The following is a 27,874-nucleotide window of genomic DNA, read 5'->3' as shown; positions in this document are numbered from 1 at the left end:
TGGACGTCAGGCCCTCATACCACCCTCATGGAGTCAGTTTCTAACCGTTTGTGCAGACACATGCACATTTGTGGCCCGCTGGAGGTCATTTTGCAGGGCTCAGGCAGTGCTCCTCCTGTTCCTCCTTGCACAAAGGCGGAGGTAGTGGACCTGCTGCTGGGTTGTTGCCCTCCATGGCCCCCTCCTTGTCTTCTGGTGTACTGGCCTGTCTCCTGGTATCGCCTCCAGCCTCTGGACACTACGCTGACAGACACAGCAAACCTTCTTGCCACAGCTCGCATTGATGTGCCATCCTGGATGAGATGCACTACCTGAGCAACTTCTGTGGGTTGTAGAGTCCGTCTCATGCTACCACGAGTGTGAAAGCACAACTGACATTCAAAAGTGACAAAAACATCAGCCAGAAAGCATTGGTACTGAGATGTGGTCTGTGGTCCCCACCTGCAGAACCACTCCTTTATTGAGGGTGTCTTGATAATTGCCAATAATTTCCATCTATTGTCTATTCCATTTGCACAACAGTATGTGAAATTGATTGTCAATCAGTGTTGCTTCCTAAGTGGACAGTTTGATTTCACAGAAGTTTGATTTACTTGGAGTTATATTCTGTTGTTTAAGTGTTCCCTTTATTTCTTTGAGCAGTGTATTTTGATTCCGGGACAAATTTAAAAATTGGTTGTATTGGCACAACTGAATATATGTATGCATTATTATAAGTCCACATTGTGATTTGGGGAATAACCCTTTAAGTTAACTAGTTAATATGAGGCTCACAAATAAAATAAATAAAAACTTCTATGTGCACATCATCACAAATCAAATCTTACTCCAGCCCCTGCTGGAGTAAGATTTGTGGCATAGTGAACACCGCAATTCGTCATGAATTTAACGAGCTGGGCTCTCCACACCTTCGTCCTCATTCTGCCCCAGCTCCGACCACTTTATCACGTTATTTTGTGAAATTTTGCGTTTGCGCAAAAACTGCAACATTTCAAAGCTTTTTTTGCTAGAAATCTGGTGAAAAGGCATCGATGACTCGGCCCCAATATGTATTTTATTTAATTGAGAAATCCTGAAATATATTTGGCATTTCTCATGCATTCTGAGTAATAATAATTTAAAATCACTATCATGTTGTTCCCCGCTCAATCTGATACCAGGCGTGTTGAGATGCAGAAATCCTGCTGGACCAAATGATGTAACAATACAACAATGCGATGCCTGAAACGTCTTGTACAATTAAAAGAGGATCTGTGATTGAGATTTTTAGGCTGTGTTCATATAATGTGGCTGTATTGCGGGTTTTTTGGGGAGGTGACTACGGTAAACTGCAGTGTATTTGCCACAATCAAAAAAAAATAAGGAAAATTTGCCACAAGGCAGCCTAAGGGTATGTTCACGCGTTACATGTTTGCGGCGTTTTTTTGATGCATTTTTTAATGAAAATTTTTACCTGCGTTTTACAGTACCAACAAAGTCTTTCTTTCAGAGTTTTTGCAGTGTTTGTCACTTATTAAAAGCAATGGGCAGTGCAAAAACGCAGCAAAAAATGCAGGTGTCAGGATTTGCTGCGTTTTTGGTGCCAAAACCTGAGAAAGTTGAATCAGGTTATTTTTTTCTGCACTAAACTTTATCAGCAGGCACAAGAAACAAATGTACCCTGACAAAAACGCACGAAAAAAAACGCACCAAAAAATGCAGTAAAAACGCACCAAAACCTGCTTTTTTGAAGAAGCTTCTTTACTGCCAAGAGAGAAGATTTTGCTGCAGAAAAAAAAAAACGCAGCAAAAATGCAAAATGTGAACATAGCCTCATTCACACATCCAAGTGTCATCAGTTTTTTTCATATGAGGAAACAAAAAAAAAAGTTTCTCCACCTTCTTCTTAGGCTATGTGCCCACGTTGCATTTATGAAGCAGAAAATTTCTGCTGCATAAATGCAAGTTCTCTCCCGGAAAAACGCATGCGGAATTCCGCACGCGTTTATCGCGCATTTTTCGCGCGTTTATCACGCGTTTTCAACATGCGGAATTGCCTTGCGTTTTTTATGCATTGGACAAAGGCAATTCCGCTTGCAGAAACGCAAAATTAAATGACATGCTGCTGATTTTTGAACGCGGCATAAACGCTGCGGAAAAATCCGCAGCATGTGCATAGAACTTGCGGAATCCCATTGGGGACCATGGGGTGCGGATATACATGCGTTTTTCAAGCGTTTACGCTGCGGAAATTCCGCAGCATATACGCTTGAAAAATGCTACGTGGGCACACAGCCTTACTGACAGTCCATGAAAACTGGACATCTGAGTGCTGTTCAATTTTTTCACAGACCCATAGCGTTGCATTGTCAATTATAATCAAACACTAGGATCAAAATTGGACGTTTCTGCAATTTTGCGTGAAAAATCACGCGACGAGTACTATCCGTAAAAATCCACGGATAGCACTCATACAAGAACAACCGACATGTGAATGAGGCCTTAATCGTGCGGTTGCTTGTGCAACTATGCTACTCAGTGTATCACCTGTGTCTCTCCACACCTCATGTCTTAGCGTATGATCAGATAAAGTTTTTTGAAGGTGGACAAAACTGAAAAGTTTTTTCTAGTGGAAACTGACGCGCCCCTGGGCCTGTGTCGCGCTGCGTTGCGCACGCGGGAGCTTACCCGGAGCCGGATCTGTTGAGGTTTGTAGTCTCGTGGCGGTGACCCGGTCCGTGCCCAGGGAGTCAAACTGAGCGGCGATGTATCAGCGGTAGATGTTGGACGACTATGCCACCCGTTGAGTACAGCTAAGGAGCTGCTGCTGCAGGGCAGACCGCTGAGGCCGGTGGTAGGATTGTGCAGCGTGATAGTATAACCCCCAACGGGAGGGGTATGGCCTCAGGGCAGCCGACGTGGATGATGGGGGTAGCAGGAACCACTCGGAGACGGTACGGTGTAGTTCAGGGTCTTTACTGGTGACAAAGATAGACCCTCCCGGAGTACTGGCTAGCGATTGGGGCCTGGTCAGTCCTTGAGCAGATGGGATCTCCCCTGGCCAGGCGGAGTTGTAGGCCTCCCAAACTAACTGTACTCTTCTGGCTACCTTGCTAGAGGCGGGTATAAGTAGCCCACGTCCCTGAGTGTACCGTGTGGTGCTCACCCGTATGGCCGGTGACTCGGGGCCTTCTAGTAGCTTCCGCTCCACGACGGCGGTGCTGGTCCCACGCGTGTGACCGTGCCTTCGGGTTTCTTGGCCAGAGGACCTGGAATCCCCTGCCTGACGGATTCTGCTGCTGGGTAGGAGTTAGTCCCCACAGCCTCGGACTCCGGGTCCGGTAAGAAATCTTCTCAGTCAGGGCGAGCTCTGCAGCTGCCAGCCCCTGACTCCTTGTAACACTGCTCCCACAGAGCTCCTGATGTTCTGTTCCTATATTTGCTTCTTTTCTCTGTCTCTACTTCTTCTCTACTCACTAACCCTGCCTCAGCCCTAGTTTTATATAGGGGAAGTTCTTCCCCTCCCAGGACTGGGCAGGAGGTGTGGCATGCATAGGATTCCTGACCAAGAGACCTCCCACCTGCTCTCAGACGTAATATCTCTATCACTGTGGCAACCAGACCCCTGGGGTGTCACATTCCCCCCTAGTGAAATTTAGTACTCCGGGACTAAACATATTTTAGAAAAACATAACAAGATATAACAATAACAATACAATAAAGAAACACATAAAGGTGGTCACGGCATGTCCGTAACTGGGTGCAGTCCTTGAAGAAAGCAAGGTGTCCATTTCACCAAAACAGGGAGACGTAACCAGGTAGGGGTCTGTCCTGCCCCGAGTCCTTAACAGTCTTTAGTCCGTCCTGGGTTACGCTCCAACTATGTACACAGGATTCCCGGTAAATCCACCAAAGACTCCTATAAACAACTAGAAACACATAATTATACACAAGCAACAAGAAAAACAGGTAACCACAAATAAAACAATTTATACACTTCAAATCCTCCAACGTGCGGGTAACTGGCCTCTAGTGGCCCTAGTGGACCTACGGAGCTGACTGTCTGGCCCTGAACTACAGGGTGTAGGAGCTGTCAAGGGTAAATTGGGCAGCTGTCTACGGGCCCTTTGGCTCGCTAGGGATATGGCAGGCTCACTGCAAGCAGAGGGTTGATCCTCCTGATCTGCTGGTGTGGGGTCTTCTGCCTCCTGGACCGGCTGTTCTTCCAGCTCTACCTGTTGCTCCGTAGGTGCTTGGGATGCTGGTTGGAGGAAGGTGAGTACGGGTACCACAACTGCACCATTGACTTGAGTCCAAGACCGAGGGAAGTCTCCGAGCACAGTACTAACCATATCTTCCCTTTCCTCTACGGGTCGATGGTCTTCTTGTTCCTCTTCAGGGTTCCGTAGCTGTTCAGGACACTTCTTCAGGTGATCCCGGGATACAATGGCTGTGGTCTCCCCTCCGTCTTTACTGATGGTACAGACCTTCGGGTTCTCGTGGCTTGAGGGCAGTACGGTGTACGGGTCCTTCTCCCACTGGTCGTCCAACTTGTGGAGCCGTCTTTTCCTCTTCAAGACCTGCTCTCCGGGCACCAGGGGAACAGCGGGAGCATACTGGTTGTAAGTTTTCTCTTGTCTCTCCCTAGCCTGACAGAGACTTCGCTCCACGCTCTCCTGTACTTTCCGGTACTGCTGCTGCCTCTCTGTGTCCCAGTCTGCTTCTGGTGAAGTGTCCTCGGGTGTCAGGACTCCCATTTCCAGGTCAACAGGTAACTTACCAGGTCTCGCCCTCATTAGGTAAGCCGGGGTACAGTTGGTGGAACCTACCGGGATGTGGTTGTATAGGTCCACCAGATCGGGCAGCTTCTCAGGCCACAGACTGCGTTCTTCCAGGGGCAACGTTTTCAGAAGATCCATTACCACCTGGTTCATTTTCTCACAAAGTCCATTAGTTTGCGGATGATAGGGTGTCGTCCTTATCTTCCGGCAGCCATACAGATTGCAGAATTCCTGGAAGACCTCCGCTTCAAAGGAAGGTCCCTGGTCCGTCAGCACTTGGTCCGGGTACCCGTGTGGACGGCAGAAGTGCTGCTGGAAGGCTCTAGCTGCTGTTTGAGCCGTTAAGTCCTTGACAGGGACGACAACCAAGAACCGGGAGTAATGATCCACGATGGTTAACGCGTAGACGTAGCCACTTCTGCTTGGGGTCAGTTTTACATGATCCAAGGCTACCAGTTCCAACGGCTGCCGGGTGACGATGGACTGCAGGGGAGTCTTCTGGCTGGCACGGTCCTTCCTCCTCAAGTTGCACGGGCCACAGTCTCTGCACCACCTCTCGATGGTTCCCCTCATGCCTACCCAATGGAACCGCCCGCGCAGCAGGAACTCCAGCTTCTTCCATCCGAAATGCCCAGCTCCATCGTGGTATGCCTCCATCACCATGGCTGCGTCTCGTCGTGGCACCACTACTTGCCAGATTAGTTCATGCGTCCGGGAGTTAACCATCCTGCGGCACAACTTCCCCTTGTAAAGGAACAGTCTACTCTTTTCTGCCCACAGTTGCTTGGCTTCCTCCGGAGCGTCTGGGTCAAGGCGAGCCTCTGGCCAAGTCAGCATCTCCTTCACCAGCCGGACGGCAGGGTCACTGTCTTGCGTTTCCGCCCAGTTGTAGTGAGGTAAGGGGTTAAGCGTAGCGCCTTGCTTACTCCTTACCCGATGGGAATACTGGATAGTCCCATGACGGTGAAACGCGGGGAGTTCGACTTCTTCCAGTCCCTCTGGATCTTCTCCTACGTCCGGTAGGTTTGGCATCCTGGACAGGGCGTCCGCGTTGGTATTGGAGCGTCCTGCCCGGTATTTGATGGTGAACTCGTAGTTGGACAGGCGGGCCATCCATCTCTGCTCTAGGGCACCGAGTCTTGCCGTGTCCAGGTGTGTCAACGGGTTGTTATCCGTGTACACGACGAACCGGGAAGAAGCGAGGTAGTGCTTAAAGCGTTCGGTGACTGCCCACACCACTGCCAGGAACTCTAGCTTAAATGAGCTGTAATTCTCAGGGTTTCTTTCGGTGGGTCGCAGTTTTCGGCTGGCGTAAGCGATTACTCGCTCTTTCCCCTGCTGGATCTGGGACAGCACGGCTCCTAGCCCGATGTTACTTGCGTCGGTGTAGAGGATAAAGGGCTGGCTGTAATCCGGGTACGCCAGGATTTCATCCCCCGTGAGGGCCATCTTCAGCTGGCGGAAGGACTCTTCTTCCAACTTCTCCCATCTGAAGGGCGGCTTCTGGTTCTTGGCCTTCCGGGACTGGCCTATCAGGAGGTCCTGCATAGGAGCTGCCTTTTTGGTGAAACCGGGGATGAACCTGCGGTAGTAGCCTACCAACCCGAGGAACTGCCGCACTTCCTTTACACTGGAGGGACTTGGCCATTCCTTAATTGCGGTGATCTTATCAGGGTCGGGAGCCACTCCGTCAGCGCTCACCACGTGTCCCAGGTACTGCACCTTTGGTTTCAGGAGGTGACACTTGGAGGGTTTCACCTTTAGGCCGTAGCTTGCCAGAGTTTCGAACACTTCCGCCAGGTGTTTCAGGTGGTCCTCATAAGTCTTAGAATATACGATGACATCGTCCAGGTACAACAGGACCGTCTCGAAGTTTCTGTGGCCCAGACAGCACTCCATTAATCGTTGGAAGGTTCCTGGTGCGTTGCAAAGTCCGAACGGCATACAGGTAAACTCGCTAAGTCCCATCGGGGTGGTGAATGCGGTCTTCTCCCGGTCCGCCTCTGCTACAGGAACCTGCCAGTACCCACTAGTGAGATCCAAGGTAGAGAAGAAGTTAGCAGATCTTAAAGCAGCCAAAGACTCCTCTATCCTTGGTAAGGGGTACGCATCCTTGTGTGTGATACGGTTGATTTTCCGGTAATCTACACACATCCTCATGGTGTTGTCTTTCTTTTTGACTAAGACTAGTGGAGCTGCCCAGGGGCTACAGCTATCCCTGATCACCCCAGCCTCCTTCATGTCTCTAAGCATCCCCTTGGCGTGTTGGTAGTGTGCAGGGGGTACGGGTCGATACCTCTCTTTTATGGGAGGATGGTCTCCCGTGGGGATGTGGTGTTCTACCCCCTTGACTCGCCCGAAGTCTAACGGGTGTTTACTAAACACTCTCTCGTACTCTTGAACCACCCGATAGACTCCCTGTTTCTGGTGTGAGGGAGTGGAGTCAGTACCCAAATGTAGTTGCTGACACCAGTCCTCCATTGTTTTCTTAGAGCCGTTACCTTCCTCCGGGTGAGATGGAGGCAAGGGTTCCACAGATTGTATAGCATTTTGGTTAATGGTATATAATTTGGCTAGCGTGGCATACCGGGGCAGGTACACTTCCCTCTTCCCGATATTGATTATGCGAACGGGCACCCTCCCATGGCGTACATTAACCACCCCCCGTGCTGTCAAGATGGTGGGCCTACTGTCTGAGTAAACTGGTTCTACCATTGCCTGGTAATCTCTACCTCTCAGACCAATAGCTGCCCGGCACCAAATCATCATTTCACTTTTTGGGGGCATGGCAATAGGGAAAGGGTCACACATTCTCACGCTACCAATCTCACCGCCGGAGAGTTCCACCTGTTGCCGTCGCATCAGTGCCCGGATCTCTTTTTGGAGCACTCGCTGCTCGCCGGAGCTGGCGTTCTTGGCAACCTGCTGTAAAAGGAAAATCACCTCTGCAAGACAATTTTCAATTACATTAGTTCCTAGAGTTATCTTTGGGTGACTCTCGTGTTTGTCAATGTCTACAATGATCAGTCCCTGTGCTGCCAGTTCAACTCTACCAATTTTAATGGTCACCTCTTTAAATCCGATCTGTGGCACGGGCTGACCATTGCTGGCGATGATACTCAAGTCGTCGTCAGGGTAGCGGGTAATATCCGAGTCATTCCAGTACTGCTTGAAGAGCACGTACGGGATGGTGGTGACCTGTGACCCGGTGTCCAGTAGGGCACTCATAGGAATGCCATCCAGTACCACAGGCAAGACTGGACGTCCTCCCACGTATTTGTCGCGCCAGTTCGATGGGCCTGATGATCTTTTTCCTAGGGGTTGGCCCTCTACCCTAGGTTGTGCCAGTTTAAAGGACAGTACCTTGCCATATGTCCGAGTTGATTACAGCGGCGGCAGATGGGTCGTCCGTCCTCGTTGTATCGGTCGCTGGGTCTTCCTCTGGCCGGTGGGGTCCTCCTTGGTCGACGCCACGGGATGTCCTCCGGTCCGGATGCCAGCTGGATCTTCCCTGGAGTAGAAACCTGTAAAGACTGCACAGTTCGGGTTAGCGCAGCAACGCTTTTAGCTAGCTCTTGGACCTGATGGTGCAGGTCTGGAGCCGGGTCATTGTTCAAAGCCTGCGCATCAGCTCCCACAGGCCCTGCCGACAAGGGCGCCGCCTCCTGGTGGTAAGTGGTAGTGGGGCGTCTGGGGGTCACAACGCCACTTGGTGCCGGTTCTCGAAGCACCCGGATGGCTCTGTCCTTGAACTGTGCAAATCCCAGATGAGGGTCCTGTAAGGCCATTGCCCGCAACTGGGTTCGGTGGGCATTGCAATATAAACCCTCTATAAATTGTTCAGTCAACAGCCTGTTCTCGTCTCCCACGCCGTCAGGGTCGGTCTGCTTAATGGCTCTCAGGGCCTCTTGTAGGTTCAGGGCATAGTCTCTTATACTCTCATGTGCCCGCTGTTTGCACCCGTAGAATCTAAGCTTGATCTCGGCTGAGGTGCGGGTATCAAAGGTGTCCCTCAGCCGGGTTAGTATCCCTGCGACAGTCCTCCCCCCAGGTGGCCAGGACTTTACCTCCCTTCGGGCTGCCCCAGTTAATTGGGCCACCAGGATGCTCACTTTTTGCTCTTCTGTGAGGGGGTACACCTGGAAGAGGCTATCCAGCTTTTCTCTAAAGTCATGCAGGGTATGTGACTCCCCTGAGTACTGGGGTAGCCAGGCCGCTCCCGGGATATAGGGCATGGTGAAAGGCATGACTGCAGCAGCGGTGGCGCTGGCGGGGGTTGAGGTAGTGAAGCTCTCCTCCGTATCCGACATCCTCCTCCCCCCTAGTGGACTGTGGCCTACCTTGCGATGATCCTCTTCCGTAGGCCGCGGCTCCGCAGTAGATCATCAGGGTTGAGGACCTTCCGTCGCGCTCCTGTGACGTCGGCGTCTGCTGGGCTCCTTCCAGGACCTTACGCGACGTCCGGACGTGAGGCGGGGCTTCAGTTCTCGCGCGCTTTCGGAGTCCACGCCCCTCTTCTTCCCACGCGACGTCTTCAAGATGGCGTCCAACGGCGGGAAAACTCCACGGAAGGCGGGAAGAAGGCTGGAAATGGCGCCGGATGGCGGGAATCTTCACCGATGGCGGGAAGAAGGCTGAAGATGGCGCCGGATGGCGGGAATCTTCACCACAGGTAAGTTTGAACAGTCTTTTTCAGGCACGCAGTACCCGGTGGTTGCGGGCACGAGATCCTGCCGACTACGCCAAAAGTTGACGCGCCCCTGGGCCTGTGTCGCGCTGCGTTGCGCACGCGGGAGCTTACCCGGAGCCGGATCTGTTGAGGTTTGTAGTCTCGTGGCGGTGACCCGGTCCGTGCCCAGGGAGTCAAACTGAGCGGCGATGTATCAGCGGTAGATGTTGGACGACTACGCCACCCGTTGAGTACAGCTAAGGAGCTGCTGCTGCAGGGCAGACCGCTGAGGCCGGTGGTAGGATTGTGCAGCGTGATAGTATAACCCCCAACGGGAGGGGTATGGCCTCAGGGCAGCCGACGTGGATGATGGGGGTAGCAGGAACCACTCGGAGACGGTACGGTGTAGTTCAGGGTCTTTACTGGTGACAAAGATAGACCCTCCCGGAGTACTGGCTAGCGATTGGGGCCTGGTCAGTCCTTGAGCAGATGGGATCTCCCCTGGCCAGGCGGAGTTGTAGGCCTCCCAAACTAACTGTACTCTTCTGGCTACCTTGCTAGAGACGGGTATAAGTAGCCCACGTCCCTGAGTGTACCGTGTGGTGCTCACCCGTATGGCCGGTGACTCGGGGCCTTCTAGTAGCTTCCGCTCCACGACGGCGGTGCTGGTCCCACGCGTGTGACCGTGCCTTCGGGTTTCTTGGCCAGAGGACCTGGAATCCCCTGCCTGACGGATTCTGCTGCTGGGTAGGAGTTAGTCCCCACAGCCTCGGACTCCGGGTCCGGTAAGAAATCTTCTCAGTCAGGGCGAGCTCTGCAGCTGCCAGCCCCTGACTCCTTGTAACACTGCTCCCACAGAGCTCCTGATGTTCTGTTCCTATATTTGCTTCTTTTCTCTGTCTCTACTTCTTCTCTACTCACTAACCCTGCCTCAGCCCTAGTTTTATATAGGGGAAGTTCTTCCCCTCCCAGGACTGGGCAGGAGGTGTGGCATGCATAGGATTCCTGACCAAGAGACCTCCCACCTGCTCTCAGACGTAATATCTCTATCACTGTGGCAACCAGACCCCTGGGGTGTCACAGAAACCATTTCAGGAAACTCTCCTTTTTGGGAGAGTTTTTGTGATTTTTTTTTCCTGGAGTGTTCGCAATGTGTCTTTGTGCCACAGATTTCTGAAAACGTGGCATTTTTTACTGCCTCTTTCTGAAAATAGTGGCAAAAAAGACACTGGGAACATTGTGAGAACATGGCCTTAGGAGGTTTTTGAACTGTGCTTTTCCTAAAACGTTTTTTTGCAGCCGTTTCTACTAGATTTGGCAGGTTTGGAGTGGATTCCAGGAAGAATCCACTTCAGAAAAGTGACCTGTCATTTCTTTTTTATTCTACCAGATGTTTTTCAAAATGCCCCCAAAAACTTCTCATATAAATAACAAATGGGATTTCGAAAAGCAATGAAAAGGAACAGTATTCAAAGATTTTTGAGGTTGTTTTTGCAGCGGATCATCTAAATAAAAACTCGAAAAACTGCAAATGAATCCAACTGTAGAATATGTTCACAAATATTATTATTATTTGTTATTATTATAGCGCCATTTATTCCATGGCACTTTACATGTGAGAAAGGGGTATACATAGCGAAAACAATTACAATAATCTTGAACAAAATGTGACAGCGACTGGTCCAGAAGTAGAGAGGACCCTGCCCGCGAGGGCTCACAGTCTACAAATAATTTAGTGCTTGAATGAATTAAAAGTTAAAGGAGTATTCCCATCTCCAAGATCGTATCCCAATATGTAGTAGGTGTGATAATAATAATATTAGCAAATAGCTGCTATTAGAAATGTAGTATAGATCTTCTGATTCACTATGTCTCTTTCCTCATGTGCAGGGCATTACAGTAGCTTAGCCATTGATGGTTACAACTACTAACAACTAACTACTGTCAGTATATGAGTGGTCGTAACCATGGCTACCTAACCTACTGCAATGCCCTGCACATGGGGTAAGGCTGAGTGCCCATGATGCGGATTTAATGCGTTTCTGTGGCGGCATTTCCGCTCCGGAAACACATTAAAATCACTTGTTAAGAGGTCTGGGGTGTATCCCAATGATAATCCGCATGTGCACATGCTGCGAAAATTTCTGCTGCGGATTATCATTGCAGAAAAATCCGCAGCACTACCAATTTGGGCGCGATTTCGCAGCGAAATCGCGCCCATTGACTTGCATTGAACCGCATGTATACATGTATACATGTGGATATTATGCGGTTCAATGCGCGGATGGTACCCAGGTCTGGAGAAGAGGAGACTCTCATCCGACCTGGGTACCATGGTACCTGCAAGTAAAAAGAGAATTATAAAGTAAAAAATAAAAAAAATTATTCATACTCACCTCTCCGGCGGCCCCTGGTCTCCTCCCGGCCGCGTCCTCTCTCCTCGGCATCCCGCGGTGTACTGGAAGGACCTGCGATGACGTCATTTAGTCAGCTGATGGTCACACAACCACTGACGTCAGCGGTCAGGTGATGGTCGCGTGACCATCAGCTGACTAAATGACGTCATCGCAGGTCCTTCCAGTACACCGCGGGACACCGAGGAGAGAGGACGCGGCCGGGAGGAGATGAGGGCCACCGGAGAGGTGAGTATAAGGTTTTTTATTTCCTTTTACTTTTTAATTTGTTTTTTTTTTTACTTTAGATGCAGCATTTGATAGTAGAAATGTCCTCTAAGTTGGTCACACAATATAAATCCATGCCGATTGCATGGATTTATATTGTGTGAGCAACTTGTCAAGCCCTTTTCCAAGTGATGCTCAAAATCGCTTGGAAAAATGCTTGAAAAAAATGCATGTAAGGCTGTGTGCCCACGTAGCATTTTTCAAGCGTATATGCTGCGGAATTTCCGCAGCGTAAACGCTTGAAAAACGCATGTATATCCGCACCCCATGTTCCCCAATGGGATTCCGCAAGTTCTATGCACATGCTGCGGATTTTTCCGCAGCGTTTATGCCGCGTTCAAAAATCCGCAGCATGTCATTTAATTTTGCGTTTCCGCAAGCGGAATTGCCTTTGTCCAATGCATATAAAACGCAAGGCAATTCCGCATGTGGAAAACGCGTGATAAACGCGCGAAAAATGCGCGATAAACGCGTGCGGAATTCCGCATGCGTTTTTCCGGGAGAGGACTTGCATTTATGCAGCAGAAATTTTCTGCTTCATAAATGCAACGTGGGCACATAGCCTTAGGCTGTGTGCCCACGTAGCGTTTTACAAGCGTTTTTGATGCGGAATTTCCGCAGCGGAAACGCTTGTAAAATGCTTGGTAACCCGCACCCCATGATCCCCAATGGGTTTCCGCAACTTCTATGCACATGCTGCGGATTTTTCCGCAGCGTTTATGCCGCGTTCAAAAATCCGCAGCATGTCATTTAATTTTGCGTTTCCGCAAGCGGAATTGCCTTTGTCCAATGCATAAAAAACGCAAGGCAATTCCGCATGTGGAAAACGCGTGATAAACGCGCGAAAAAAGCGCGATAAACGCGTGCGGAATTCCGCATGCGTTTTTCCGGGAGAGGACTTGCATTTATGCAGCAGAAATTTTCTGCTTCATAAATGCAACGTGGGCACATAGCCTAACACCTGAAAAAACGCATGCATAAATACATGTAAAAACGCTTGAAAAAACGCATGCAAAACCACTTGAAAAAATGCATGCATAAATACATGTAAAAACACTTGAAAAAAACGCATGCATAAAGGCTATGTGCCCACGATGCAGAAATGAAGCAGAAAATTTCTGCAGCATTTCTGCATCTCCCTGGCAGAAAAAAACGCATGCAGATTGTGCATGAGTTTTTCCTGCAGAATACATGCGGATCCACATGCGGGTTCACATGCGTTTCCGCATGCAGATTGACAAGCACTTTCCAGGCGATAGCATCACTTGGAAAGTGCTTGACAACTAGGTCACACTGTATAAATCCATGCAAACAGCATGGATTTATACAGTGTGAACCGTAAAAATTAAAACAAAGCTATACTCACCCCCGAGGCCCCGGCGTGGCTGCAGCGCTGCTTCCTGGCTGGTTCCCGGCTGCCGGCATATCGCGAGACAGAGCGGTGAAGGGCCTGCGGTCACATGACTGTGACGTCACCGAAGGTCCTTCAGCGATGCCGGCATTCAGAGAGAAGACGCCGGACAGGTGAGTATAAACTTTATTTGTTATTTTATTCTTTTTTTACAGGTACAATGGTACCCAGGTCTGGATGAGAGTCTCTTCTCCTCCAGAACTGGGTACCATCCGCACATAGAGACGCATAGAAGCCGCTTGTAAAAATGTACAGATGTGCATTCTATGCGTCTCAATGCAAGTCAATGGCGGGAGTTCCGCTGCGCTTCCGCAAAATTAAATGACATGCTGCGGATTTTTGTACGCAGCATAAACGCTGCGGAAAAATCCGCAGCATGTGCATAGAACATGCGGAATCCCCTTGGGGACCATGGGGTGCGGATTACCTAGCGTTTTACAAGCGTTTCCGCTGCGGAAATTCCACAGCATAAACGCTTGAAAAACGCTACGTGGGCACACAGCCAAATACATGTAAAAACGCTTAAAAAAAACGCATGCATAAATGCGGGTAAAAACGCTGAAAAAATGCATGTGAAATCCGCATGCGTTTTTTTCTGCCAAGGAGATGCTGAAACGCTCAGTAAATTTCTGCTTGAAATCTGCATCATGGGCACATACCCTAAGGCTGTGTGCCCACGTAGCGTTTTTCAAGCGTTGAGGCTGTGTGCCCACGTAGCGTTTTTCAAGCGTATATGCTGCGGAGACTCTCATCCAGACCTGGGTACCAAAGAACCTGTAAAAAAAAGAATAAAATAAAGTTTATACTTATCTTCTGATGTTTTCCTTCCATCGCGCTGTTGTCTGAAGGACCTGCCACGTCATTGAGTCATGTGACCCACCACATGACTCAATGACGTCACCGCAGGTCCTGCACACAACAGCGTGAGCCGCTCAAGCCTCCGGACGGGGCAGAGAATGCATCAGAAGGTGAGTATAAAGTTTATTTTTTTATTTTTTACCATTCTGAACAAGTTGTCAAGCACTTTTCCAAGTGATGCTTGGAGAAGTGCTTGATAACCCGCATGCGGAAATGCATGCAAAGACGCCTCACAAACGCTTCTACCTGGCGGGAAAACCGCATGTAATATCCGCATGCGATTTTCCCGCCAGGGAGAAGCGTAAAAAATATGCTTCAGGTCCGCAACGTGGGCACATAGCCTTATGCTGTGGAATTTCCGCAGCGTAAACGCTTGTGAAACGCTAGGTAATCCGCACCCCATGGTCCCCAAGGGGATTCCGCATGTTCTATGCACATGCTGCGGATTTTTCCGCAGCGTTTATGCTACGTACAAAAATCCGCAGCATGTCATTTAATTTTGCGGAAGTGCAGCGGAACTCCCGCCATTGACTTGCATTGAGACGCACAGAAACCGCGACTGTACATTTTTACAAGCGGCTTCTATGCGTCTCTATGTGCGGATGGTACCCAGTTCTGGAGGAGAGGAGACTCTCATCCAGACCTGGGTACCATTGTACCTGTAAAAAAAGTATAAAATAACAAATAAAGTTTATACTCACCTGTCCGGCGTCTTCTCTCTGAATGCCGGCATCGCTGAAGGACCTTCGGTGACGTCACAGTCATGTGACCGCAGGCCCTTCACCGCTCTGTCTCGCGATATGCCGGCAGCCGGGAACCAGCCGGGAAGCAGCGCTGCAGCCACGCCGGGCATCGGGGATGAGTATAGCTTTATTTTATTTTATTTTTACGGTTCACACTGTATAAATCCATGCTGTTTGCATGGATTTATACAGTGTGACCTAGTTGTCAAGCACTTTCCAAGTGATGCTATCGCCTGGAAAGTGCTTGTCAATCTGCATGCGGAAACGCATGTGAACCCGCATGTGGATCCGCATGTATTCTGCAGGAAAAACGCATGCACAATCTGCATGCGTTTTTTCTGCCAGGGAGATGCAGAAATGCTGCAGAAATTTTCTGCTTCATTTCTGCATCGTGGGCACATAGCCTAAGTGACATACCAAATCAGAACTATACTACATTTCTAATTGGAGGTATTTGCTAATATTATTATTACACCTACTAGGTATTGGGATTAGTTCTTGGAGATGGGAATACCCCTTTAGGTTCGGAGTGTTTTACAAGCAGAAACGCCACAGGAACTGACACTGATTTTTTTTTTCCATGTTGAAGAAAAAAGCACAATGCATGTGATAGACGTGTTTTCCCATTTAAAATAATAGGAAGCTCATTCGAAGAAGTGCTTTTTTACTTTTGGATTTTGGAGCAAAATCTCCTGTAAAAAAAAAACTCCATGTGAACAAATCCTTAATGATTGGGAAAACTGCTTACACTTAGGCCACGTTCAGACGTTGAGTATTTTGCCAGTTTTTTACCTCAGTTTTTGTAAGCCAAAACCAGGAGTGGGACAATCAGAGGAAAAGTATAATAGAACCACGTCACCACTTCTGAATTTATCACCCACTCCTGGTTTTATCTTACAAATACTGAGGTAAAAAACTCACCAAATACTCAACGTAGGCACTTGGCCTAACAGCCACAATAAGCCCACGTGCACACGCTGAGTATTTGGTGAGTTTTTTACTTTGGTATTTATAAAATTAAACCAGGAATTGGTGATAAATACAGAAGTGGTGACGTGTTTCTATTATACTTTTCCTCTGATTGTTCCACTCCTGATTTTGGCTTACAGATACTGAGGTAAAAACTCACCAAAACCTCAATGTGTGCAGGTGGCCTTAGCCAGGATTTTTTAGTGTGAACATCCTTAATTCATTGGTACTACTGAAGTATGGAGGTTTTTCTGCTGTTTTGTGCCACCTAATGCATCACTGACAGTGAAATACGCAGAATATGAGAAAAATGCACTGTGCTCAATAATGAATGACTCCGGTCTCCATTACATATTTATTCTCCAGCCTCACTAGGTGTATTCACACCCCTATCATTAGCGATATTAGTGGAGTTGTAGTAGGAATGGGTGATACATTCCCCTCCTCTGACACAACTCCATCCAGGCGATGGCCATTGATCGGCTGCTCTGACCGCAGGAGGGATGAGTCATGATCGTCTAACCTACAGGAAATGAGGAATATAATTGTGAAGCAGAAAGCTGCTTAATACTGACAAACACTAATATTTCCTGGGGCAAAAAAGAAAAATTCCGGGGACAGACCTATAAAACTAGGAACCCAAAGCCAAGGGCATAGGGTGAGCATGCAAGACACCTTGGGTGTTATGCAAAGTGGAGGAGGGGGGATTAATCCAAGACATGTTCATTTATTGAGGTGCTTGTGGCCTACTCTCACCCAGCTACAGCTCAGAGTAGCCGTGGGTTATTAATATCATAATACATATAGCAATTGAGGTTTAATAATGTTTAAAGGGAATCTGTCAACAAGTTTTGCTATGTAATCTGACAGCAGCATGATGTAAGAGCAGAGATCCTGGTTCCAGTGATGTGTCACTTAGTTTACTGGGTGCAGCAGTTGTGATACAAATACATTTTTTTCTGCTGCAGATCTAGCAGAGCTCTGAATGCTGAGCTCTATATAACCCCGCCCACACCACTGATTGGCTGCGTTTTAAGTAAGTTGCTAATCAGTGCTGGTGGTGTGGTTGGACCAGGAGGCACGAGAGACTTAGTCCTGTAAGTGATAATCCCTTGCTGATAAAATACAAATTTTATTGAGACAGCAAAACAGCCCAGTAAGTCATACAACACTGGAATCAGGGTCTCTGCCCCTACATCATGCTGATCTCGGATTACATAGCAAAAACTTACTGATTGATTTATTTTAATAATACCGAAAAAGCGGCACCAAGTTTGCCAAAAGGCCATAAATTAATGAAAGTCGGTAATAATCGGTAACTTTTGGCCAGTATAATTAAAAAACCTGATGGATCTGTGATCTCTTTGAAGTTGGAGGAGCTTGCACAGGTCATTATGACTGTAATGTAACATATAAATCTTGTTGATGCATGTGGCCATCTATGATTTTTGACTAAATTGTCAAAAAAATAACATTTTAGAAACACGTAAAAAGGCAACTTACTGTACATGACAGTGCACTTAATAGAGTTATCAAGTCTTGATGCTTTGTATTGCAGCTTTGTCCTGTTTAAAGATAATGGGGCCGATATATTAAGACTGACATAGTACACGCTAGTCTTGATGGAGTACAAGAGACTAGCTGCCCAGTGCCTCCTGGTCCAATCACACCCCCATCACTGATTAGCAGCTCTCTATCAATATACATGGTACATAGAAAGTTGCTAATTAGGGGTGTGCAGCTTTCTGAGCACTGCTACATCTACAGCAGAGAAAACTCTGATTGGGTCACAACAACTGCGGCACCCAGTAAACTAAGTGACACATCGCTGGAATCAGTGTCTCTTTCTCTACATTATGCTGCTCTCAGATGAGGTAGCAAAAAAACCTAGTGACAGATTATAAAGCACCTTTACATACAGGTCATTAGTTGGGGTTATAAAATCCTGATGACTGAATCTCTTTAACCTTAGAACAATAGCTTCCTACAATAAATGCTAAGCAGTTTTCCCACTCATTAAGGACACGTTCACATGGATTTTTCTTATACCTGAATTTTAGAGGAGATTCTGCTCCAAATTCTACATGAAAAAAAGAAACCTTTTGAATAAGCTTCCTATTAATTTCAATGAGAAAACGCCTATAACGCACAAGGTGATGTTGTCTTCAATGTGGAAAAAGAAGCAACCCGTCAGTTCCTGAGACGTTTCTGCTTGTAGAACATTCCAAACTTAAATTCTGAAAAATTTCAAGCAGAAAAACTCCCGCACACACAAAAAAGGTAAAATAAACACACAAAATAATGTGCGCAAAAAACTCAGTATAGCTAAAACGCAATAAAAACGCTTGTGCATTTTTTACCTGTGGATTTTCCTCATCTCATTGAAGGCTATGGGAAAAATCTGCAAATAAAATGCGCGTATCGGCATGAGATTTCTATAACTCCCATAGCATTTGCTGACATTGTACCACGCTACATTTTTTACACACGAAAATATGCAGCAAAAAAATGCACCAAATACTGATCATGGGAACTTAGCTTAAATCATCTACTTAGGCTAAGTTCCAAATGATGAGTATTTGTGCGTTTTGATGTTGCAAATTTTCTGCAGTATTTCGTCACCTAATATGTAGATTAGGTTACTTTTTGGATTTTTTTTTCATTACATTTTTGAGTGAATTTTTACATACATTTTTATGACGTTTTTGTCTCTTTTTTGTATTTCATATTTTATCTTTTATACTTCTTTGACAAAACTTTATTGATACAGTCATGTGCAGATTACATGGGTTTTTAGTGCATTTCTGCAGCGGAAAAGAACTGAAAACACATGTGCATTTTTTACCTGCGGGTTTTTGGCTTCTAATCTAATTCTATGGGGAAAATCTGTATAAAAAAACTCAGCGTATTCACAAGAGAAATTAATATGTTGATTTCAATATGACACCTAAGGTCAGTTTACGCAGTGTAAAGGCCATCCACTTTGCTGGAACTGTAAGACACTGCGTTTTTTGCACACAAAAAATGCACAGCGTCAAAAACTCCTCAAAAACTCATTGTGGGAACTTAATCTTACTTTGCCAAATAGCTTTCACCTATTCTATCTAGAAGACAAATTCACATTGCTGGGTAAGAGCCACCAATTTCAGCTAAGCAATGCAAAATACCTCAACAGTTCTTTTTAGGGCTCGTTCAAACTAACGTATTTTCGGCCCAAGTGCGATTTCACAAAACATCGGATCACACTTGGACCAATGTTATTATATGGGGTCATACACATGTCCGATTTTTTCTTCAGACTGACCTTGTCCAAGGAAAAATACGCAGCTTGCTCGATTTGCATGGGATCGCAATCGGTCCATACAAGTCAATGAGTCCGTGGAAAACATTGGATTGCACTCGGATGACATTTGAGTGCAGTCCAATTTTCACGGATTGACAGACTGAAGAAGATGGGAATTTTTTCCCATCTTCTGCTCATCCGAAAAAAAATGGATCACACTGATCCAACTCTGATCCAACTCTGATCCAACTCTGGTCAGAGTCTGATCAAAGTGTGATTAGCATAATCGGATGAGAGAAAATACAGTGATGTGACCCTGGCCTAAGTGTTACTCACCAGTAAGCCCCTTAAATGTGTAATACATTCAATACGCAATGTGTGTGGACCTCTAGGGTGTATTTGTTACAGATAGTTCCCACCCTAGAGGAGCCTATTTCAAGTCACTATTAAATTTGTCAGATGTGAAAATACTGTTACTTTTTTTTTCATACAGACATGCCGTATAAAATGTATTGCTATTTTCCTGTTTTTACTTTTTCTTTTTTGTCTACCATCCACAGGCCTGAGCAACATCATTGGGATCATTGTGTACATATCTGCCAACGCTGGTGATCCTTCAAAAAGCGACTCAAAGAAGAACAGCTACTCATATGGCTGGTCCTTTTACTTTGGGGCCCTTTCCTTCATTATTGCTGAAATGGTGGGGGTGCTTGCTGTTCACATGTTCATTGACCGCCACAAACAGCTGAGAGCCACAGCACGGGCAACGGACTACCTCCAGTCCTCTGCAATCACTCGCATTCCAAGTTATCGCTACCGTTATCAGAGGCGCAGCCGCTCCAGCTCCCGGTCCACGGAGCCATCCCACTCCCGCGATGCCTCTCCTGTGGGCCTCAAGGGCTTCAACACCCTCCCCTCCACTGAGATCTCCATGTACACGCTGAGCCGCGACCCTCTCAAATCGGCCGGGACCCCCACAGCCACTTATAACTCGGATAACAGCTTCCTCCAAGTTCATAACTGTATACCCAAAGATAACAAGGACTCTGCGCACACCAACACAGCCAATCGCAGGACCACCCCAGTATGAAACAAGACGGAGGAACAGAAGAAAGACACAGACAGATAGATCAACGAGGGTCAGAAAGTTAAAGGAAATTGGTCTAGATAAAGGGATCTGTGTATCAAGCTTTGGACATGGCCCATTTCGGTTCAAAAATAAGTTCCAAAACTTTTTTTTTTTTATTTGTTTGAATTAAGGCAAACAAATCTTAAATGCAGAAATTTCAAGTTATCTAATAGCTTTCATGATTCAACATAAAAAAAAAAAAAATGAACTGAAAATGTTACAATCATGAAAAAAAATGAGCTCAGAACAAACTTGTCCGCGTGTACAGAGCCCAAATGCTGCATTGGAAATGACAAAAACTGCAGAACAAAAATTTTTTTTTTTTTTTTTTTTCAAAAATTCTGAAAATAGCCATGGTGCCAAAATAATGGGATTTGTACAACACCAGACGCCTGAGTCTGATACACAGATCTGTATGTGTGAAAAACAAAAAAAAAGTCTTCATCCTTGAGAAAATATCCTCAGAGTGGTTTACTGGGGTTTTCTTTGTTTTTTTTTTTTTGTTTTTTTTGGAGTAGTATGTAAATCTGTTCTATCTGGCCTGTATGGTTTGTCTGAAATCTTAAACCGGCTGCTAAATCTGACATTCATGGTCTAGAACCACATCGCAATTTACCTAACCCTATAAACACTGTGAAATGGCATCATGGTTTTGGGGCTCCTCCAGTAAGTAGATCTCATTTTGGGGTGATATTTTATTGAGGATGCAGACTACGCTGAAAACAGTGTTGCTTGTATAGGAGAAGAATAAAATAGGAATAAATAAAAAAATAAAAAATAAAAATGAGAATATATTGTACTAATGAATAATAGTGGGTATCCTTCAATAATAACCATTGAAAACACATTATATAATATAGCATATTAAAAATTGGGGGAAAAAAATAAATAGGTAATTATACATGGCACATTAAATGACATACTGTATTAATTGTACATAATAATGTACAATATATTATATTAATTGTACATATAATGACTTTGCATAAATGTACAGTGTATTTCCCAGTGTATAGCGATTTCACAATCTCATAATACCATACAATATGTACATCACCATCATATAATCCAATGTAGCTAATATATATATGTATATTTATATATATACAGTATATATATTATAATATATGTATGTATATATAAATAAACATATATATGTATATTTATATATATACAGTATATATATTATAATATATGTATGTATATATAAATAAACATATATATGTATATGACTATATGTGTATATATATGTATATGTATAATATATATATACACATATAAATATATATCTATATGTTACTATATGTAATATATATGCACATTCATATATATATATTATATATGTGTGCATATATATACAGTAATATATACATTAATATATAAATATATATATTTATATATATATATATTCTTCAGGATACTTATTATTACTCAATTTAAATAACTTTTTTTAATAAATGACTCGGAGACTCACTATATTTGATGCAAAATGTATTTTTTTTTTCCTGTACAAGCAACCTGTTCCATTTAACTCCTCCATTGAGCTCACCTTGTAACAGTGAAGGGGTTAAATAAGTGATGTTGGTACGCAAAAGACTGAAAGGGCTAGAGACCCAAACAGGAAAAAAAAGAACAAGCAAGCTTACCGAGAAACAAAGTACTGAAATAAACGAAGAATTTCTTAAAAAAAAAAAGACGAAAAAAAAAAATCAAAACACATTTAAAAAAAAAAAAATTCCCGAAAAAAGGATAGAATGAACCAAACGAAAAAAAAATGCATGAATCCCTCTATGTACCCGTTCATTTTACAGATTCATTTAAATAACTAAAAAAAAAAAAAAAATGAAGCAAAAGGACGAGAATATTGGGGTTTAAAAAAAATGTGGGAGGGGATGAGAAAAAAAAACAACAAAAATGGGATGAGATTTTCAAGAACACAAATGTTGGGATTGCGGGGTGGGAAGAAATGGGGTGGGGACTATGATTTGCTTATTTTAGTTCTGTTTTCTTTTTCAATTCTTTTTTTTTCTAATACGCAATTTCAGCAGGGCCAATATAGGACTGAATGCAGAAAGTGCCAAGCCAGGTTTTTAGTCCACATCTCTTAATATTTGCACTGTGGTAAAAGTCAGTGCCACATTACAGACTTGAAGAAAACAATATTCCAAAAATTACTGAAAAATATTTTTTTGTTTGTTCCGGAATGTTGTGTCGGTGACTCCAACAATCTTAAGGACTAGCAGATTGAAACACATACGTAGAGATGTTTATATATATAGATATATAGGTATGACTATATCTATATATCAGTGTATATATTTATAGCGCTCTATATATATATGTATGTGTATACAGAGTAAAAGATATATTTATTTTTCTATGTCGGTCATATAGTGTTAATATATTTAATTTAAAGGGATTGTATCTGTTTAGCCTTTTACTCTTTTTCAATATAAGGAGCATTTTTAAAAATATATATATTTATTTTTTGTTGTCCGTAAATGGGAAGGCGTTTAAAGAGCCCTCGTCATCATCCTATAGCCGGATGATGGTGAACTTGGGGGTCTCTTAGAAGCCAATTTCTTTTTCTTCCCAGTGCACTATATAGACATTTATTTTGGACCTGCTAACAATTTTCAGTAGCAGCTCTCCGCAGATGGTAAAATATACAGTATTAAAGATTATATTATAATACTTGGCAGTTCAGTTGTTGATGGCAGATGACTACATTGGATGTAATAGGAAGCAGCAGGTGATACAGGACTGTGCGATTATCTGTGGATAGATCTCATACAATTTATGAATTTCTAATTGATCTAAGAGATAACAATAATAATATTTTTTATTTCTATAGCGCCAACATATTCTGCTGCACTTTACATCACATAGAGACAGATCTCCTCTGTGCATCAACACATTTATTAGGAAGACTTGTAAGGAATTAATATAGAGGGTCAAAAAGTATTTTAAAAAAAGCAATTAAAGGGAATCTGTCAGCAGGTTTTTGCTACCTCATCTGAGAGCAGCATAATGTAGGAAAAAAGACTATGAATCCAATGATGTGTCCCTTAATTTACTGGGTGCAGCTGTTGAGACACAATCAAAGCTCTTAGATTTAGCACTGCAGCAGAGCTGAGAAAGCTAACCCCGCCCACAAAAGGCTCTGTATTTACATTGTCTATTGACAGTGAGCTGCTTATCACAGGAGGGGGCGGAGTCGGACTAGTGCTCACGCAGCTAGCCAGTCGCAGCAATGATAATCTCCTAGTGATTAAACCTTCAGTGTAAGTAAACAACAGCACACAGCCTGACATGTGACACATCGTTGAAATCTGTGTTTTAACCCCGACCTCAAGCTGTCCTCTAATTACATAGCAAAAACCTACTGACAGATTCCCTTAAAAAGAGGGAGGACTTGATGGTGTGGAATAGCTGGTTGGCCTCAGAGACCACCGACTTATGGATTATAACATAAAGGGAAGTTACATAGTTATAAGGTTGAGAGGTCCATTAAAAGATAACAGTAAGTTGGAAAATTTTTTTTTATATATCATAGGGGCTGAAAAGTGCTCTTGATCGCGGGTCACCGATTGCTCAAGTGAGAAGCTCTTGCATGAGTCAGGCACACAGAGCGGTACACCGGCTCAAATAGTAAGTCTATGGGTCCGTTCACCAGAGCGGTGCTGTATGGAGCCATATACTTATTATTGAGCCGCTGCCATACCGCTCTGTGCATGCGGCTCATGCAGGAGCAGTAATTTGAGCAATCAGTGGTAACATAGTAACATAGTTTTTAAGGTTGAACGAAGACTAAGTCCATCTAGTTCAACCCATAGCCTAACATGTTGATCCAGAGGAAGGCAAAAAAAAACCATGTGGCAAACACTAAGCTCCACATTGGGGAAAAAAATTTCTTCCTGACTCCATACGACAATCAGACTAGTTCCCTGGATCAACGCCCTATCAAGGAATCTAGTATATATAACCTATAATATTATACTTTTCAAGAAAGGCATCCATGCCCTTCTTAAATTTTAGTAGAGAATCACTCATTACAACATCATGCGGCAGAGAGTCCCATAGTCTCACTGCTCTTAGGGTATGTGCACACGATGCAGAAATGCTCAGGATTTTTTCCTGAGCGTTTCTGCATCTCTCTGGCAGGAAAAAACGCATGCGGATTGTACATGCGGTTTCCTGCCAGGGACATGCGGATGTGAAGCGTTCTTCACTTTCATTTCCGCATGCGGGTTGACAAGCGCTTCCCAAGCGATTTTAGCATCACTTGGAAAGTGCTTGTCAACTTCACACTATATAAATCCATGCAGCCGGCATGGATTTATATAGTGTGTGAATGTCAAAAAATAAAAAATAAATCTATACTTTACCCTCTGATGGCCCCCGGTGTACTGCTTCATCGGTCCCGGCTGCCGGCAGTGAAGACTGTAGGACCTTCCGACGTCAGCGTCACGTGACCCGTCACATGACTCTGACGTCAGCGAAGGTCCTTCATTCAACCGCGAAGTGCGCGGGAAGCCGGCAGGACGCAGCGCGGGCCGTCAGAAGGTGAGAATATATATATTTTTTATTTTATTCTTTTTTTTTTAATGGTACCTGGGTCTGGATGAGAGTCCTCTCATCCACACCCGGGTACCATCCGCACATTAGACCGCATGAAAAGCGCATCAACATATACAGTGATGCGGATTCCATGCGGTCTAATGCAAGTCAATGGCGGCAAAAGAGCAGCGTTTCCGCAAAATTAATTGACATGCTGCGGATTTTTGACCGCAGCGTTTACGCTGCGGAAAAATCCGCATCATGGGCACAGCACATGCGGATTTCCATTGGGGAACATTGCTGCCCTTCTACCATGCGTTTTTCATGCGTTTCCGCGGCGTTTACGCAACTGCAAAAACGCCGCGGAAACGCATGAAAAACGCATCGTGTGAACTCAGCCTTACAGTAAAGAATCCGCGTCTGTGATTATGATTAAACCTTCTTTCCTCCAGACGTAGAAGATGCCCCCTTGTCCCCGTCTCTGGCCTCAGAGTAAAAAGATCAGTAGAAAGGTCTTTGTATTGTCCCCTCATATACTTGTACATAGTAATAAGATCACCCCTAAGCCTTCGTTTTTTCCAAACTAAATAACCCCAAGTGTAATAACCTGTCTGTGTAATAACTGGTGTCTCAGCACCAGTCCCCCTACAGATTAGCAGCACTTTACAGCCCCGATGATATATAAGTAGTTTTTCAAAAGGATAATTAGAACGATCAAATTGATCGCCTATCCTAGGTCATTAAAGAAAGATTGGTGGGGGTCCGACACTTGGCTGATATCGGCTCCCGCTGGATGTAAGCAATGTACATAGCGGGAAAGATCAGCTCTGTACATTGTGTAGTGGCCACTGCCGAGTACTGAGGTTTATCGACCATTCACTTTGAATATTAAGTTTTGAGTTGCGCTGTCTTACACCAACGCACCAAAGTCCTGAGATGAAGCACTCAGATCGGTGTCTGTAGCTACAGTCTACAGTATTAGGCCACAAATGCAATGGAGCACTTTTCTACGATTATATTATGGCTGCAAGTTTCAGGACGGCACAGCTCTTACCCTGCAGTTAGGCTGTAACACTGGCAAAAGGTTTATCCAAAAGATTAAAAAGCCTGTACATGTTATTACCTCCCCACTGGAATAGTGTTATATCATTGTATCACCACTGAGACACCCACCAATGGCCAGAATGGTGAACTTGTAGCCCTTGTTCTCCCCGGCTATGCAAGTCATTGAGTCCATGGAAAACATTGGCTGCACTCGGTTGACATCTGACTGCAGTCCGATTTCTACACACTAATACAATGGAGAAGATGAAGACATTTTTTTCTCCATCTTCTTCACATCTGAGAAATTCAGAGCACACTATGATCAGAGTGTGATTAACATAATCAACCTGATTCTCTCGGATGAGTGAGTATATGCTGGTGTCACCCTAGCCTAATATAGCACCATGAATTCCACAGCACTTTACATCATCACTGTCCCCATTGGGGCTCACAATCTAGATTCCCTATCAGTATGTCTTTGGAGTGTGGGAGGAAACCAGAGGAAACCCAGACAAACATGGGGAGAACATATAAACTCCTTGCTGATGTTGTCCTTGGTGGGATTTGAACCCAGGACCCCAGCACTGCAAAGCTACATTGCTAACCACTGAGCCACCATGCTGACCATGTCTATGACACTATGGCACAATCTTTGGGTATCTTCAGTGTCATAGACTGGTATGGAGCGGCAGGGCACATGCATGGCAGGAATAATCAACTTTATCAGGCTCCATATTCAAGCAAACAGGCAAGTGATGGAATTAAACATATTACAGCTCATATTTGTTGCCCGTCTTATAAATTCAGATGCGTTTATTTGTATATTGTGATAGAGCCTGATCATTGTACAATCATGCATTTACCCATGCTGTTCTCTTATGTAGCAGAGAGGCCTACGTCTCTCGAAACCAAGTGACCCAGTTACGTCTGCAACCTATTACTTGCTGGATGCAGCCAACGAGACATGTGATTACACTGTGCAAACCATTCACAAATAACTTTTGCATTTACCTTCATTTCCATGGGGGGAGATAGTATTCATTTTTTCACTCTGACATCTAGTTTTCCATCAGATCTGACACTTGGGCCAGACAGGTGGCCATCTTTTTAACTAGATTCATGAGCATAATAGAATAAATAGCATTAGTTATTATTGATCGTGGTGCTAATCGATCTACAGCAAGAGGTTAAATGCTTAGTCCGCTTTATGCCTTACTGTATCTCATGGCATAGTGTCATCACGTAATACGTAATATACCGGTCTATAATTGTAGCTACGGCCCAAATAACACGGCTGTAGCGGTCATGACTATGCTGTAATGTGTAGCATGGGCAGTATTGTGCTGTGCCTTTAAAGAACATGGCAGGAAAAAAATTAAACTGGCAAACTGTGCAAGTCCGGAAGTGGCGGCGCATGATTTCTGTCTTTGGCGTTCTTTAAAGTCTTTGCTGTGGTTTGGAGGCAGCATGGTCATTGAAATATCATTAGATTGCCATGGGTATTGTGGAGCAGGATATCTGGTAGTCTACCGGCTGCCAAGGCCATTTGTAGGAAAGATACTCATCTGTCCACCCTTTTTATTCCTAGACACATCACACAGTGTATCAGTTGTTCCTGGAGTGTTTCTTCAAAGGAGTTTTCTCTCTTCTGCATCGGGAGTGATCGGTGCCTATGACGTTACGTCCCCACGGACCGGCAGAGATATGTTCACAATTGGGATCGTAACGTTATTGGTATCTCTCCCGTCCAATGCGGAAATGAGCAGC

General features: G+C 45.0%; 1 protein-coding gene across 1 annotated transcript in view; it reads left to right on the top strand.

Moving 5' to 3' along the window:
- The window catches only part of CACNG2 (calcium voltage-gated channel auxiliary subunit gamma 2), a 160,947-nt gene extending 134,413 nt beyond the window's left edge, over window positions 1-26,534 (top strand). The window contains exon 4 of the mRNA XM_073644366.1: window positions 19,935-26,534. Within this exon, the coding sequence (XP_073500467.1) occupies window positions 19,935-20,464 (530 nt within the window). The 3' untranslated portion in view covers window positions 20,465-26,534. The remainder of the gene's footprint in view (window positions 1-19,934) is intronic.
- The last annotated feature ends 1,340 nt before the right edge of the window (window positions 26,535-27,874 follow it).

This window comes from Phyllobates terribilis, unplaced genomic scaffold (assembly GCF_046119375.1).
Source record: "Phyllobates terribilis strain yellow unplaced genomic scaffold, ASM4611937v1 Scaffold_8__6_contigs__length_399053987, whole genome shotgun sequence".
NCBI lineage: Eukaryota > Metazoa > Chordata > Amphibia > Anura > Dendrobatidae > Phyllobates > Phyllobates terribilis.
This window is presented reverse-complemented; position numbering and strand designations above follow the sequence as displayed.